At 41.9% G+C, this 16,873-nt stretch overlaps 1 protein-coding gene across 1 annotated transcript in view; it reads left to right on the top strand.

Annotated features, from left to right (window-relative positions):
- Nucleotides 1–16,873, top strand: part of LOC111957028 (voltage-dependent R-type calcium channel subunit alpha-1E-like) — an 84,970-nt gene that overhangs the window by 57,180 nt on the left and 10,917 nt on the right. The window contains 18 exon segments of the mRNA XM_070436635.1: nt 83–142; nt 423–529; nt 7,965–8,061; nt 8,465–8,625; nt 8,980–9,117; nt 9,400–9,601; nt 12,401–12,565; nt 12,804–12,914; nt 13,056–13,136; nt 13,766–13,885; nt 14,093–14,158; nt 14,258–14,349; nt 14,519–14,693; nt 14,939–15,066; nt 15,277–15,373; nt 15,578–15,695; nt 15,968–16,075; nt 16,171–16,277. Coding sequence (XP_070292736.1) covers nt 83–142; nt 423–529; nt 7,965–8,061; nt 8,465–8,625; nt 8,980–9,117; nt 9,400–9,601; nt 12,401–12,565; nt 12,804–12,914; nt 13,056–13,136; nt 13,766–13,885; nt 14,093–14,158; nt 14,258–14,349; nt 14,519–14,693; nt 14,939–15,066; nt 15,277–15,373; nt 15,578–15,695; nt 15,968–16,075; nt 16,171–16,277 — 2,133 coding nt within the window.

Below are 16,873 nucleotides of genomic sequence, written 5' to 3'. Positions count from 1 at the left end.
TTTGAATCTGGAATGTTGCTATCAGTGATGTGGATGTGTGTATATCTTCTCACATAATTGTTGGATGTGTTGGCTTTTCTAGGTTCTCCGTTACTTTGATTACGTCTTTACTGGAGTCTTCACGTTTGAAATGATTATAAAGGTGGGATACTCAAAGAGAAGTGATCAATTATGATCAACTAAAATGATCAACTGAAACTATGCACAGAAATAAACATGTAACAATGTTTTCAGTGTAGTAACTTATGGTGTTATATGTACGTGTGTGTATCTATATTGTTGTTTGTGTGTGTGTGTGGTGGTGTGGTGGTGGTGTGTGGGTGTGTGTGTGTGTGTGTGTGTGTGTGTGTTGTGTGTGTGTGTGTGTGTGTGTGTGTGTGTGTGTGTGTGTGTGTGGGGGGGGTTTGTGGGGTGTCCTCCAGATGACTGACCTGGGACTGCTTCTTCATGATGGCTCCTACTTCCGTGACCTGTGGAACATTCTGGACTTCATCGTGGTGGTGGGAGCTCTAATCGCCTTCGCTCTGACGTGAGTTGGGTTGCAAAGTTACCGGTAATTTACCAAAGTTACCGGAGTCTTCTGTAATTTTGGTAATTAACAGGTAATCTATGGCAATCTATGGTAATTTTGGTATTTTATACTTTAATAACTTTAGAAGTTTTTTATTTATTTATCTGTGTCCATATTGTGCTAGTGGATAGACCATACGATTCAAGATAGCCTAATTAATGAAAAAAGCATCGAATCAACAATGGCATTATTTTCAATTGACTCTGCAACTCTTCCAACTTTTTTTACCTTTTTGCTGCCACTAGTTTTCCACCAAAACATTTACAACAAATACATAATAGACATAGTAAAATAAATAATAAAAGTGTGTAATATGTGAAGTATATTTAATTCTGAAAACCTCATATTAAACACCAATGGAATTCACTAAGTTTATGGTTTATATTTAGGATAATGTTTTACAGTTTTGTCATYCTATTTTTTTGCTATCTTAACTGTATTTAATTATTTTATATACAGTACCAGTCAAAGTTTCAACACCTACTCATTCAAGGGTTTGTCTTTATTGTTACTATTTTCTATGTTATAGAATAATAGTGAAGAAATCAAAACTATGAAATAACACATATAAATGAATGATGAAGTAACCAAAAAAGTGTTAAAAAATCTAAACAGATTTTAGATTTTAGAATCTTCAAAGTAGCCACCCTTTGCCTTGATGATAGCTTTGCACACTCTTGGCATTCTCTCAACCAGCTTCATGAGGAATTATTTTCCAAAAGTTGAAGGATTGCCCACATATTCTGAGACCTGTTGGCTGCTTTTCCTTCACTCTGCTGTCCAACTCATCCCAAACCATCTCAATTGGGTTGAGGTCAGGGGATTGTGGAGGACAGGTCATCTGATGCAGCACTCCATCACTCTCCTTCTTTGTCAAATAGCCCTTGCACAGCCTGGAGGTCTGTTGGGTCATTGTCCTGTTGAAAACAAATGATAGTCCCACTAAGCGCAAACCAGATGGGATGGCCTATCGCTGCAGAATGCTGTGGTAGCCATGCTGGTTAAGTGTGCCTTGAATTCTAAATAAATCACTGACAGTGTCACCAGCAAAGCACCCCCACACCATCACACCTCCTCCTCAATGATTCACGGTGGGAACCACACATGCGGTGATCATCCGTTCACGTCCTCTGTGTCTCAAAAAAGATACAGCGGTTGGAACCAAAAATCTCAAATTTGGACTGATCAGACCAAAGGATAGATTTCCACAGTCTATGTCCATTTCTCGTGTTTCTTGGCCCAAGCAAGCCTCTTCTTATTATTGGTGTACTTTAGTAGTGTTTCTTGCCAGCAATTCGACCATGAAGGCCTGATTCATGAAGTCTCCTCTGAACAGTTGATGTTGAGATGTGTCTGTTACTTGAATCATCAAATAAAATTTATTTATATAGCCCTTCTTACATCAGCTGATATCTCAAAGTTCTGTATAGAAATCCAGCCTAAAACCCCAACAGCAAGCAATGCAGGTGTAGAAGCACGGTGGCTAGGAAAAACTCCCTAGAAAGGCCAAAATCTAGGAAGAAACCTAGAGAGGAACCAGGCTATGAGGGGTGGCCAGTCCTCTTCTGGCTGTGCCAGGTGGAGATTATAAAGAACATGGCCAAGATGTTCAAATGTTCATAAATGACCAGCATGGTCAAATAATAATAATCACAGTAGTTGTCGAGGGTGCAACAAGTCAGCACCTCAGGAGTAAATGTCAGTTGGCTTTTCATAGCCGATCATTGAGAGTATTTCTACTGCTCCTGCTGTCTCTAGAGAGTTGGAAACAGCAGGTCTGGGACAGGTAGCACGTCCGGTGAACAGGTCAGGGTTCCATAGCCGCAGGCAGAACAGTTGAAACTGGAGCAGCAACACGGCCAGGTTGACTGTGGACAGCAAGGAGTCATCATGCCAGGTAGTCCTGAGGCATGTCCTAGGGCTCAGGTCCTCCGAGAGAGAGAAAGAAAGAAAGAAAGAGAGAATTAGAGAGAGCATACTTAAATTCACACAGTACACCGGATAAGACAGGAGAAATATCCAGATATAACAGACAGGGTCACCTAGCCCCCGACACATAAACTACTGCAGCATAAATACTGGAGTCTGAGACAGGAGGGGTCAGGAGACACTGTGGCCCCATCCGATGATACCCCCGGACAGGGCCAAACAGGCAGGATATAACCCCACCCCTTTGCCAAAGCACAGCCCCCACACCACTAGAGGGATATCTTCAACGCCAACTTACCATCCTGAGACAAGGCCGAGTATAGCCCACAAAGATCTCCGCCACGGCACAACCCAAGGGGGGGGGGCGCCAACCCAGACAGGAAGACCACGTCAGTGATCAACCCACTCAAGTGACGCACCCCTCCTAGGGACGGCATGGAAGAGCACCAGTAAGCCAGTGACTCAGCCCCTGTAATAGGGTTAGAGGCAGAGAATCCCAGTGGAGAGAGGGGCACGGCCAGGCGAGCAGCAAGGGCGGTTCGTTGTCCAGAGCCTTTCCGTTCACCTTCACTCACTCCTGGGCCAGACTACACTCAATCATATGACCTACTGAAGAGATGAGTCTTCAGTAAAGACTTGAGACCGAGTCTGCGTCTCTCACATGGGTAGGCAGACCATTCCATAAAATGGAGCTCTATAGGAGAAAGCCCTGCCTCCAGCTGTTTACTTAGAAATTCTAGGGACAATTAGGAGGCCTGCGTCTTGTGACCTTAGCGTACGTGTAGGTATGTACAGCAGGACCAAATCGGAAAGATAGGTAGGAGCAAGCCCATGTAATGCTTTGTAGGTTAGCAGTAAAACCTTGAAATCAGCCCTTGCCTTACCTTTCTAGGACACGCGTTCCGCTAATAGAACCCCCCCCAAATTCGCTGAAAAGGCAGCGCGCAAAATTAAAAAAATATTTTTTGAATATTTAACTTTCACACATTAACAAGTCCAATACACCAAATGAAAGATAAACATTCTGTTAATCTACCCATCGTGTCCGATTTTTTAAAATGTTTTACAGCGAAAACACAACATATATTTATGTTAGCTCACCACCAAATCCAAAAACACACACAGCCATTTTTGCCAGCCAAAGATAGTTTCACAAACCAGAAATAGAGATAAAATTAATCACTAACCTTTGAACATCTTCGTCAGATGACACTCATATGACATCATGTTACACAATACATTTATGTTTTGTCGATAATGTGCATATTTATATCAACAAATCTCGTTTACATTGGCGCCATGTTCAGAAATGCTCCAAAATATCCGAGTAATTACAGAGAGCCACGTCAAATAACAGAAATCTCATCATAAACTTTGATGAAAGATACATGTTTACATATAATTAAAGATACACTTGTTGTGAATCCAGCCAACATGTCCGATTTCTAAAATGTTTTACAGCGAAAACACAATATATATTTATGTTAGCTCACCACCAAATCCAAAAAACACACAGCCATTTTTGCCAGCCAAGATAGCTTTCACAAAACCCAGAAATAGAGAGAAAATTAATCACTAACCTTTGAACATCTCATCAGATGACACTCATATGACATCATGTTACACAATACATTTATGTTTTGTTCGATAATGTGCATATTTATATCCACAAATCTCGGTTTACATTGGCGCCATGTTCAGAAATTCCTCCAAAATATCCGGAGTAATTGCAGAGAGCCACGTCATATAACAGAAATACTCATCATAAACTTTGATGAAGATACATGTTTTACATATAATTAAAGATACACTGGTTTTAATGCAACCGCTGTGTCAGATTTTTTAAAAAACTTTAGTAAAAGCACACCATGCAATAATCTGAGACGGCGCTCAAATATATTTGCCATGTTGGAGTCAACAGAATATCGAAATTACATCATAAATATTCCCTTACCTTTGATGATCTTTCATCAGAATGCAGTGCCAGGAATCCTAGTTCCACAATAAATCGTTGTTTTGTTCGTATAATGTCCATTACTTATGTCGAATTAGCAACTTTAGCTAGCATGTGTAGTACTCGTGTCCAAACACTGGCGCAAGTGAACGCAAACGTCGGACGAAAACTTCAAAACGTTATATTACAAGTCGAATAAACTGGTCAAACTTAGTTGAGAATCAATCTTCAGGATGTTGTTATCATATATATCCAATAACGTCCCAACCGGAGCATTTCTTCATGTCTGTAAAAGTAATGGCACACATTGACATCCCATGTCTACGTGCGTGACCAGGAACTGGCAATCTGCCAGACCAGTGACTCAAATAGCTCCTATCTGGCCCCACATCACACTAGATGCTTCATTCCACGTTCTACTGACTGTTGACATCTAGTGGAAGGCATATGAAGTGCAAACAGATCCATAAATTACAGGGATTTGAATAGGCGATGACTTTCACATCGATCCTTTTCAGAATTTTCACTTCCTGTTTGGAGGTTTGCCTGCCATATGAGTTCTGTTATACTCACAGGCATATTTCAAACAGTTTGAAACTTCAGAGTGTTTTCTATCCAATACTAATAATAATATGCATATATTATCATCTGGGACAGAGTAGGAGGCCGTTCAATTTGGACACCAATTCATCCAAAAGTGAAAATGGTGCCCCCTATCCCTAAAAAGTTTAAACAGGAAGCCAGTGTAGGGTGGCTAGCACTGGAGTATATTGATCAAATTTTGGGGTTCTAGTCAGGATTCCAGCAGCCATATTTAGCACTAACTGAAGTTTATTTAGTGCTTTATCCGGGTAGCCGGAAAGTAGAGCATTGCAGTAGTCTAACCTAGAAGTAACAAAAGCATGGATACATTTTTCTGCATCATTTTTGGACAGAAAGTTTCTGATTTTTGCAATGTTACGTAGATGGAAAAAAGCTGTCCTTGAAACAGTCTTGATATGTTCGTCAAAAGAGAGATCAGGGTCCAGAGTAACGCCGAGGTCCTTCACAGTTTTATTTGCAACGACTGTACAACCATCAAGATGAATTGTCAGATTCAACAGAAGATCTCTTTGTTTCTTGGGACCTAGAACAAGCATTTGTCCGAGTTTAAAAGTAGAAAGTTTGCAGCCATCCACTTCCTTATGTCTGAAACACAGGCTTCTAGCGAGGGCAATTTTGGGGCTTCACCATGTTTCATTGAAATGTACAGCTGTGTGTCATCCGCATAGCAGTGAAAGTTAACATTATGTTTTGGAATGACATCCCCAAGAGGTAAAATATATAGTGAAAACAATAGTGGTCCTAAAACGGAACCTTGAGGAACACCGAAATATACAGTTGATTTGTCAGAGGACAAACCATTCCACAGAGACAAACTGATATCTTTCCGACAGATAAGATCTAAACCAGGCCAGAACTTGTCCGTGTAGACCAATTTGGGTTTCCAATCTCTCCAAAAGCATGTGGTGATCGATGGTATCAAAAGCAGCACTAAGGTCTAGGAGCACGAGGACAGATGCAGAGCCTCGGTCTGACGCCATTAAAAGGTAATTTACCACCTTCACAAGTGCAGTCTCAGTGCTATGATGGGGTCTAAAACCAAACTGAAGGCAGTGAGTTGAACTCTGTGAAGCATTTATTTGGGCTGCAATCTGAGGTGCAGTTAACTCTAATGAACTTATCTTCTGCAGCAGAGGTAACTCTGGGTCTTCCTATCCTGTGGCGGTCCTCATGAGAGCCAGCTCTTGAAATTTTCCGGATTGACTGACCTTCATGTCTTAAAGTAATGATGGACTGTCTTTTCTCTTTGCTTATTTTAGCTGTTATTTTACCAAATAGGACTATCTTCTGTATACCACCCCTACCTTGTCACAACACAACTGATTGGCTCAAATTAATTCAATTAAATTAACTTTTAACAAGGCACACCAGTTAATTGAAATATATTCCAGGTGACTACCTCATGAAGCTGGTTGAGAGAATGCCAAGAGTGTGCAAAGCTTTCATCAAGGCAAAGGGGGGCTACTTTGAAGAATTTCAAATATAACATGTATTTTGATTTGTTTAACACTTTCTTTGGTTACTACATGATTCCATATGTGTTATGTCATAGTTTTGATGTCTTCACTATTATTATACAACGTAGAAAATAGTAAAAATAAAGAAAAACCCTTGAATGAGTAGGTGTGTCCAATTTTTTTGACTGGTACTGTATATTACTGTAGGCCACACAGAGATAATTACAGATACCTGTGATAATCTGAAGTAACCAAAAAGGCCACTGGATCTCATCTGATAAAATTCCACCCAAAAGGAAAGTTAGCAAAATTCTGGYACTTTACTGGTAAACTTTTCCAGTATTATACCCTTCCTCTGCAACCCTAAACATGAGTCACACTCACAACGCTTCTGCTGCTGGATGAGTAATCACACTGACTCACTGTAGCAGAGTAGCAGAACTTATATTATATACTGCACTGTAGCATATCTCAACATATATTATGCGTCTTCTAGTTGATGCCTCATGCAGTGATCGAAATATTGCATTTCCTATGTCTTTGTAATAACTCTTTCCCTCTGACAAGGGGCGACAGATAGCCTAGCGGTTAATAGTGTTGGGCCTGTAACCGAAAGGTCCCTGGTTTGAATCCCTGAGCCGACAATGTTAAAAATCTGTGGATGTACCCTTGAGCAAGGCACTTAACCCTAATTGCCCTTTATAAGAGCGTCTGCTAAATGACTAAAATGTAAGTGGACATGTTAATGAACTTTCAGTCTTTTGTAGGCTAACAGGCTAATAACATAATCAAGTACAGTAGCTAGCGCACACAGGATTTAGTTCTGGGTTGCGAGGTTAATGAATGTGTGCTTCTCCCCTGCCTTGTATGTAGATATGACTGTGTGTTGATTTCTCTGTTGTGGATATAGCTGTGATCCTCTGAGCGGTGCTCGTTGTGGATCTCTCTTTATGTTTCTATTTCTCTGTTGTTCCTGTGGAATTTATCACTGTTGGGGCTTCCAGGAATGTGATTGGGTAAAGCACACACTTCTCATTCTCAGAAAATTCTCATTAAATTCCCATGCACTTCTCATTGAATTCTCATGCGCTTCCCGTAGAATTGTCATGTACTTCTCATACAATTCCCTGTTGAACTTCTTATAGAATTCTCATACACTTCCCATACTTCTTGTACACGATTCACCATGTCTATTTTCAGATACTTCTCAGTCAGCTACAAATATTTTAAACATTTTACAGAATTCAAATTAATTCAAATTACAAAAAATAAATTAAGACCTTCTTTGTTAATTTGTGTGAACACTTGTGTGTTTGTGAGATTTGTATGTGTGCGTGTGTGTGTGCTCTCGCTCGTGCATGTGTGTGTGTGGGCATGCGTGCATGCATGTGCGTTTGTGTTTCTTCCCTGTGAGCCCACAGTACACTAAAACACATGTCTGCATCAACAGGAACAACAAAGGCAGAGACATCAAAACCATCAAGTCCCTCAGGGTTCTGAGAGTCCTTCGACCTCTGAAGACCATCAAGAGACTCCCCAAACTCAAGGTACCATACTGTACTGTGTTAATGTTCATATACCAACATGGTTGGGAAATTTCAGTTTACTTCCTGAATTGAATGAATTGAAATGGAATTGACCCGAACCCTGTCTACCAATGCCAATGCTTTRTTGACCTTGGCTCCCCTTACAGGAAAAACACATGATTTCACATGTGGAAAATCACATGATTTCACATGTGTATTTTCATGTTATCACATGTTGCTTTACATGTTGTCACATGTTATAACATTAACTTTGCATTAAGATCACATGTGATATCCAAGGGGTTTTTCCATAAAGGTCCTTCATTAAAATGAATGAAATCTTTCAAATCTTTCAGGGAATTTCCAGTGAATGTGGGTTTTTACCTTCTATCCGTGGAACCATGTATCCTCTCCTCCTATACAGGCGGTGTTTGACTGTGTGGTGACGTCTTTGAAGAACGTCTTCAACATCCTCATCGTCTACCAGCTCTTCATGTTTATCTTCGCTGTCATCGCCGTTCAGCTCTTCAAAGGAAAGTTCTTTTACTGCAATGACAGCTCCATGGACACAGAGAAGGAGTGCCAGTGAGTCCAACACACAGATGTACAGTATGCCAGTGGAGGCTGCTGAGGGGAGGACTGCTCATAATAATGGCTGGAATGGAGTACAGTGGATGGAATGGACTGAATGGAATGATATCAAACACATAAAARACATGTTTTTGATACCATTCCATTTACTCCATTCCAGCAATTATTATGAGCCATTCTCCCCTCAGCAGCCTCCACTTACAGTACAAACACTGGAACAAACAAAGACAACAAATCGTTTACTTATTCACAATCGTCCACACAACACCCATTTCAAATTGGTGAGTGATCAGAGGAATCCTTACCTCCTCTGTCTCTGTCCGTTAACCTCTATTCTGTTCTTCACAGAGGTTACTACATTGACTACGCTCGAGACAAGAAGGAAGTGAAGAAGAGGGAGTGGAAGAGGCATGAGTTCCACTATGACAACGTGTGCTGGGCTCTGCTCACTCTCTTCACTGTTTCAACTGGAGAGGGCTGGCCGCAGTAAGTCCCTGATGTTCCCAGCACTATGCTCTAACACAACATGAATGCAACTGATATGGGATTTAGAGAGACTGTTGACATTTGCCTGTTACTATTCCCTCTCTCTCTCTCTCTCTCTCTCTCTCTCTCTCTCTCTCTCTCTCTCTCTCTCTCTCTCTCTCTCTCTCTCTCTCTCTCTTCTCTGTCTCTGGTCTGCTGTCTCTGTCTCTGTCTCTGTCTCTCCTTCTCTCTCTCTCCCTCCCTATCTCTCTCTACTTTTTTTCTCTCCCTCCTTACCTCCAGGGTTCTGCAGCACTCTGTGGACGTGACAGAGGAGGACATGGGTCCAAGTCGGGGCAACAGGATGGAGATGTCCATCTTTTACGTTGTCTACTTTGTGGTCTTCCCTTTCTTCTTTGTCAACATCTTCGTCGCTCTCATCATCATTACCTTCCAGGAACAGGGTGATAAGATGATGGAGGAGTGTAGCTTGGAGAAGAACGAGGTACAGGACAGAAAAGCAGCACACAAATGCACTCCCATTCTACTATAGCTTAAACATACTGCTGTACCCCATCACCCCAGAATTTGATTTAGTGAATAGGTGCTGCCAGCAATAGACCACAGGAGGTTGGTGGAACCTTACTGCTGGACCCCAGGAAGAGTAGCTACTGCCTTGGCAACAGCTAATGGAGATCCATAATAAATACAAATACTCAACTTGTACATACATTCTTACAACACAAAAATAAACACAGGATTTCATGAAATTGATTCACTTAACAGTGGTTCCCAAACTTTTTATAGTCTCGTACCCTTTCAAACATTCAACCTCCAGCTGCGTACCCCCTCTAGCACCAGGGTCAGCACACTCTCAAATGTTGTTTTTTGCCATCATTGTAAGCCTCCCCCCCCACACACACACTATACAATACATTTATTAAACATAAGAATGAGTGTGAGTTGTTGTCACAATCCGGCTCATGGGAAGTGACAAAAAGCTCTTATAGGACCAGGGCAAAAATAATAATATAATAATAATCAATAATTTTKCTCTTTATTTAGCCATCTTACATGTAAARCCTTATTTGTTCATCATAAATGGTGAATAACTCACCACAGGTTAATCAGAAGGGTGTGCTTGAAAGGATGCACATAACTCTGCAATGTTGGGTTGTATTGGAGAGTCTCAATCTTAAATCATTTTCCAAACACAGTCTGTGCCTGTATTTAGTTTTCATGCTAGTGAGGGCCGAGAATCCACTCTCACATAGGTACGTGGTTGCAAAGGGCATCAGTGTCTTAACAGCGTGATTTTCAAGGCAAGAAAATCTGAGCACATCCCTATCCAGAACTCTGGCGGTGGCTTCTGATTAAATTCGATTTTCACAGAACCGCTTGTTGCAATTTCGATGAGGCTCTCTTGTTCAGATATCGGTAAGTGGACTGGAGGCAGGGCATGAAAGGCATAACGAATCCAGTTGTTTGTGTCATCCGTTTCGGGAAAGTACCTGCATGATTGCGCACCCAGMTCRYTCAGGTGCTTCGCTATATCACATTTGACATTGTCCGTAAGTGTAACGATGCACGCTGAGAGTCGGGAAGCAAGTTCAGGGAGTGAATACATTTAATTAATAAATGAAACAAACACGTAACACAAAMAGCACMCCAACATGGAACAGGAACAGAAACAGTGATGACTGGGGAAGAAACCAAAGGGAGTGACATATAAAGGGCAGGTAATCAAGGAGGTGATGGAGTCCAGGTGAGTGTCATTATGCGCGTAGCGCTGGTGACAGGTGTGCTCCATAACGAGCAGCCTGATGACCTAGAGGCCGGAGAGGGAGCRCACGTGACAGTAAGCATGAGTTCATTTTTACACAACAAATTATACAATGATGGAAAGACCTGTGTGTTGTCCTTGTTAATGCAGACAGAAAAGAGCTCCAACTTCTTAATCATAGCCTCAATTTTGTCCCGAACATTGAATATAGTTGCGGAGAGTCCCTGTAGATTCAGATTAATTCAGGCGAGAAAAAACATCACCCAGATAGGCCACTCGTGTGAGAAACTCGTCATCATGCAAGCAGTCAGGCAAGTGAAAATTATGGTCAGTAAAGAAAACTTTAAGCTTGTCTCTCAATTAAAAAAACGTGTCAATACTTTGCCCCTTGATAACTAGCTCACTTCTGTAAAAATAATTACATGGTCGCTGCCCATATCATTGCATAATGCAGAAAATACACGAGAGTCCAAGGGCCTTGCTTTAACAAAGTTAACMATTTTCACTGTAGTGTCCAAAATGTCTTTCAAGCTGTCAGGCATTCCCTTGGCAGCAAGAGCCTCTGGGTGTATGTTGCAGTGTACCCAAGTGGCGTCGGGAGCAACTGCTTGCACGCGCGTTATCACTCCACTATGTCTCCCTGTCATGGCTTTTGTGCCATCAGTACAGATACCAACACAAAGTCCATTTGATGTCACAAAGATGTCCAGTACTTTAAAAATATCCTCTCATGTTGTCCTGATTTCCAGTGGTTTGCAGAAGAGGATGTCTTCCTTAATTGACCCCCCATAAACGTAATGGACATATACCAGGAGATGTGCCTGGCCAGCCACGTCTGTTGACTCATCCAGCTGTAACGCATAGAATTCACTGGCTTGTATGTGAAGCAGTAATTGTTTCAAAACATCTCCTGCCATGTCACTGATGTGTCGTGAAACAGTGTTGTTGTCTTACTACTCGAAAGTCGTCTTTATTCTCGCTCAAAAAACTCCTATGGCTTATTTTTTGTCATGTTTCATTGTCATGTTTCATTTCTAAATGTCTGCTCAAGAGTGAAGGTTTCCCGTGAGGGAGTAATGGTTAATGTGATTGGATGTTAATTATTTGACAAGGCTACCTGTATTTGACACTGTGTTGTTATTTCGCTGAACACTAGATGGTTTCATTTTATTTTTGGCAGTGAAACGAGGCTACTCATGCGAGAGAAAAAACTCATCCAAATGTATAGCCCTGTTGGAAAATATAAATATACTGTTTGAAAATGTGAAGAAAAAAATGTAAGTTATTATTATTTTATTTTTAAAAATGTGAATCACATTTTTATTTGGCATACCCCCGACGGCATTGCATACCCCCAACGGCATTGCGTACCCCTGGGGGTAGGCGTACCCCAGTTTGGGAATACCTGACCTACAATAACCATCTTGCTACCTTGATCAGATATACACATTTGATTGATCACAATAATCTCACAGTTTCATTCCTGATTTCTTCCTCTTCTTTTTATTCTCTCTCCATCAGAGGGCATGCATTGACTTTACCATCAGTGCCAAGCCCCTGACGCGCTACATGCCCCAGAACAGACAGACCTTCCAGTACCGACTGTGGCACTTTGTGGCGTCACCATCGTTTGAGTACACAGTGATGGTCATGATCGCCCTCAACACTGTGGTGCTCATGATGAAGGTATGGAACCTATGTCTTTGTAACACAGTTTATAAACATGTACAGGCCYTTGTTAGAATTTAGTTTCACTCTCAAAGTCTCAAATCCATAGGAGCAAGCCCAGTGTAACCCTCTTTGTCTGATAACAGTTGAATATGATACATCTCTGTCTCTTTGTATTAAATATGTAACCCACTTCTTTGCCATCACTGTTGGATACATTCCGGTCTCACTCTGACTGTGTCCTGTTTGTCCGCAGTACTACTCAGCTCCAGCAGCATATGACACGGTACTGAAGCACCTGAACACAGCCTTCACCGTTCTCTTCTCCCTGGAGTGTATCCTCAAGATCATGGCCTTTGGTTTTGTGGTGAGCAAGACAACAGGACTAAACTGTCCAACTGCGAAAATTAATGTTATGGTAGACATGGTAGCATGTTATGGTAGAATCGTTTCCATTCAAGAAAGGAGGCTTGCTTTTGTATAATGGTGCTCATTTGCCCCCTGACAGAACTATTTTCGAGACACTTGGAACATTTTTGACTTCATCACTGTGCTCGGCAGCATCACTGAGATCATTGTGGATTTACAGGTAATGTTTCACTTTAGCTCTTTAACCTTTACTTCATAACCACTGTGATTCATGAGCTGGTAATGCTGTAAAGCTTTTTCTCTCAGTAAAAATAGGCTATTAAAGTTGTAAACGTACTTGTTGACATACTCGCCATCAATCAAATCGATCTCTATATATCCCTATCTGCCTATGGGTATGTTCTGTCTTCTTTGTCCCCGGACACTTCTCTGTTCCGTATATGCCTTGCCGTCTCCACCTTGCCGTCATACATCAGTTTTATGTTTACTGTATTTATATAGAATATTCTGTATGTTGACTTTGTGTAAATTCCTCTGTCTGTATAGTATCTGTACGTTTGTCTATTGCAGTGGAGGCTGGTGAGGGGAGGACGGCTCATAATAATGGTTGGAACGGCGCAAATGGAATGGCATCAAACACCTGGAAACCATATGTTTGATGTATTTGATACCATTTCACCTATTCCGCTCCAGCCATTACCACGAACCCGTCCTCCCCAGTTAAGGTGCCACCAACCTCCTGTGRTCTATCGCTGGCAGCACCTAAGACAAATTCTGGGTATGTATAAATGTACTTGGTGAATAAAAGTGATTCTGACTTCTATATTTCCTGTGGTCTGTCTATCTCAGTCAATAAACACATTCAATATGAGTTTCCTGAAGCTGTTCCGGGCTGCCAGACTGATCAAACTGTTGAGGCAGGGCTACACCATACGAATCCTGCTCTGGACCTTTGTACAATCCTTCAAGGTCAGCCATGTTCTCCCCTGCTTTTACCATCTGTCATGTCCACTTAAGAAATATCCRACTTTGTTAATAGAACTAGTAGTCTGTCTTTATTTTGTATGTCCCTAGTCCCAGCTGGCCGTTGCACACACAGATGGGACTCGGCTGCTGGTGTGTGTTCTTGGGAAAACCAAATCCTTCTTCTCTATTTGTATCTCTTCTTTGCTCTAGGCTCTTCCTTATGTTTGTCTGCTCATCGCCATGCTGTTCTTCATCTATGCCATCATTGGGATGCAGGTAAGACCTCCAAAGCTTATATGCTTTACAATGGTAACTTCAGCCACAAAAAGGATGTTGTATTGCGGCTTCATTTGTTTCTCACTTGATCCACACAAGGTGTTTGGAAACATCAAGCTGAACGATGAAAACCATATCAACCAGCACAACAACTTCAAGACCTTCTCCGGTGCACTGATGCTTCTCTTCAGGTGGGTGCATTGAGAAGGAATCAGAAGCTGAGACATATTCAAAACTATAAGTAGATTATTTTGCTGGCTGATGAATTCATATATTGGTTAATGTTTAATAGACTAATTGGTTGATAAATTGCTTGCTTGCTTGATTAATTKACTCATTAATTGACTAATTTATTGACAGGAGTGCGACGGGGGAGTCATGGCAGGAGATCATGCTATCGTGTCTGGGGGGGCAGGAGTGTGAGCCAGACTCCTCCATGGCGCCCATGACCATGTCCCCTGACCACGAGGGAGGCTGTGGTACTGACTTCGCCTACTGCTACTTTGTCTCCTTCATCTTCTTCAGCTCTTTCCTGGTGAGGACGCTGCAGGAATACACTTTTTCTCCTTTCCTCCACTCTTTCTCAGCACTCTTTCTCTCCCTCACCGTCCATTTTTCTGATAGACAAGAGCAACTTTTGATAGAGCTACACAGATACACAAAAGCTATTTTTTGGATTGTATGCATGGACATGTGGACATCAGTATTGTATCTGTGTAGCACTATCAAAAATACACACATGCTATCTCTCACACATCCTCTCCTCTTGTGTGACTGTAGATGCTGAATCTGTTTGTGGCTGTGATCATGGATAACTTTGAGTATCTGACCAGAGACTCTTCCATCCTGGGTCCTCATCACCTGGATGAGTTTGTCCGTGTCTGGGGAGAGTACGACCGCGCAGCATGGTGAGAGAGAAGACACCACCATGTCTCAACTCTTCCCAGCAGAGGACAGTGTATTGACTCTCTAAAAGCGAAATAGGCCTGAACTGCCTTAATTCCTGTGTTAGACTGGCCAACGTCTTCTGTTTCAAACTCCAAATGAATTCCTTAACCCTTACCTTTTCTCCTTAACTCTCTCTTTCTCCTTCCTAATTTTCCCTGTTTCTTCTGTAGTGGGCGTATACACTACACCGCCATGTATGAGATGTTGACCCACATGTCTCCACCCCTGGGCCTGGGGAAGAAATGCCCTAGAGGTATGGCCTACAAGGTATGGAAGAAACACTTACTTTATTTTATTAATTAAAATTTAGGATAGACATATTTTTTACAGTTGTTTCACTGTAAAGCATGTGGAATTCTCTCTATCTCTCTCTCTCCCTCCCTTTCTACTGCCGTCCATCTCTCTCTCTATCTCTCCCTCCCTCCCTCACTCTCTCTCCGCCCATCCYTCCTTTCCTCTCTCCCTCCACAGAGGCTGGTGTTGATGAACATGCCTGTGGATGAGGACATGTCAGTCCACTTCACCTCCACCTTGATGTCTCTCATCCGCACCGCTCTGGAGATCAAGATCGCACGAGGTCAAGGAATGAGTTGAGTTTAAAACCACCACGCCTCACTGCATTTGCATCATTTTTCCAATTTAGACTTGGTCCATCTTGAGCCTGAAGATCCACACTGCCTAGGGCATGCAGACTTTTGGTCCAGCCCAGTACTGGTAACACACCTGATTCAACGTATAAATGGCTTGGTGATTTGTTGAGTAGTTGAATCAGGAAATTCAGCAACATTAACCATTTCCCCTGTCTGTGTGTAATGGCTGAATAAAAAAAGACTCCTGTGGATCTATTGTAATGTGGTCCAGGTGGGGAGGACCGAGTAGCTCTGGACACTGAGCTACAGAAGGAGATCAGTGTGATATGGCCATACCTCCCCCAGAAGACCCTGGATGTACTGGTGCCCATCAACAAAGGTCAGACCCACACTGGAGAGAGACATGGAGAGGTAGACTTGGGAGTCAGTCAGTCAGTCAGTGGCTAGCAATCTAATCTAATCTGTGTTTTACAGATTCTGACATGACAGTAGGTAAGATATATGCCTCCATGATGATCATGGACTACTTCAAACAGAACAAAGCCAAGAAGCTGTAGAGCGAGAAACAGCTTGGCAGCACAGTCAGCTTTACACACCATATACACATTATATACACTGAGTGTACTAAACATTATGAACACCTGCTCTTTCCAAAGACATAGACTGACCAGGTGAATCCAGGTGAAAGCTATGATCCCTTATTGATGTCACTTATTAAATCCACTTCAATCAGTATAGATGAAGGGAGAAGACAGGTTAAAGAAGGATTTTTAAGCCTTGAACAATTGAGATATGGATTGTGTATGTGTGCCATTCATAGGGAATGGGCAAGACAAAATATGTATGTTCCTTTGACACGATATGTAGTAAACTCAGCAAAAAAAGAAATGTCTTCCACTGTCAACAGCGTTATTTCAGCCAACTTAACGTGTAAATACTTGTATGAACAAACAAATTTCACCAACTTAGACATAAACTGAACAAGTTCACCAGACATGTTGACTAACAGAAATGGATAATGTGTCCCTGAACGAAGGGGGGGTCAAAATCAAAAGTAACAGTCGTATCTTGTGTGGCCACCAGCTGCATTAAGTACTGCAGTGCATCTCCCTGCTCATGGACTGCACCTGATTAGCCAGTTCTGTGAGATGTTACCCCACTCTCCACAAGGCACCTG

The sequence above is a fragment of the Salvelinus sp. IW2-2015 genome, linkage group LG32 (genome assembly GCF_002910315.2).
Source record: "Salvelinus sp. IW2-2015 linkage group LG32, ASM291031v2, whole genome shotgun sequence".
NCBI lineage: Eukaryota > Metazoa > Chordata > Actinopteri > Salmoniformes > Salmonidae > Salvelinus > Salvelinus sp. IW2-2015.
Note: the sequence above shows the minus strand (reverse complement) of the source record. Positions and strands in the feature narration are given on the sequence as shown.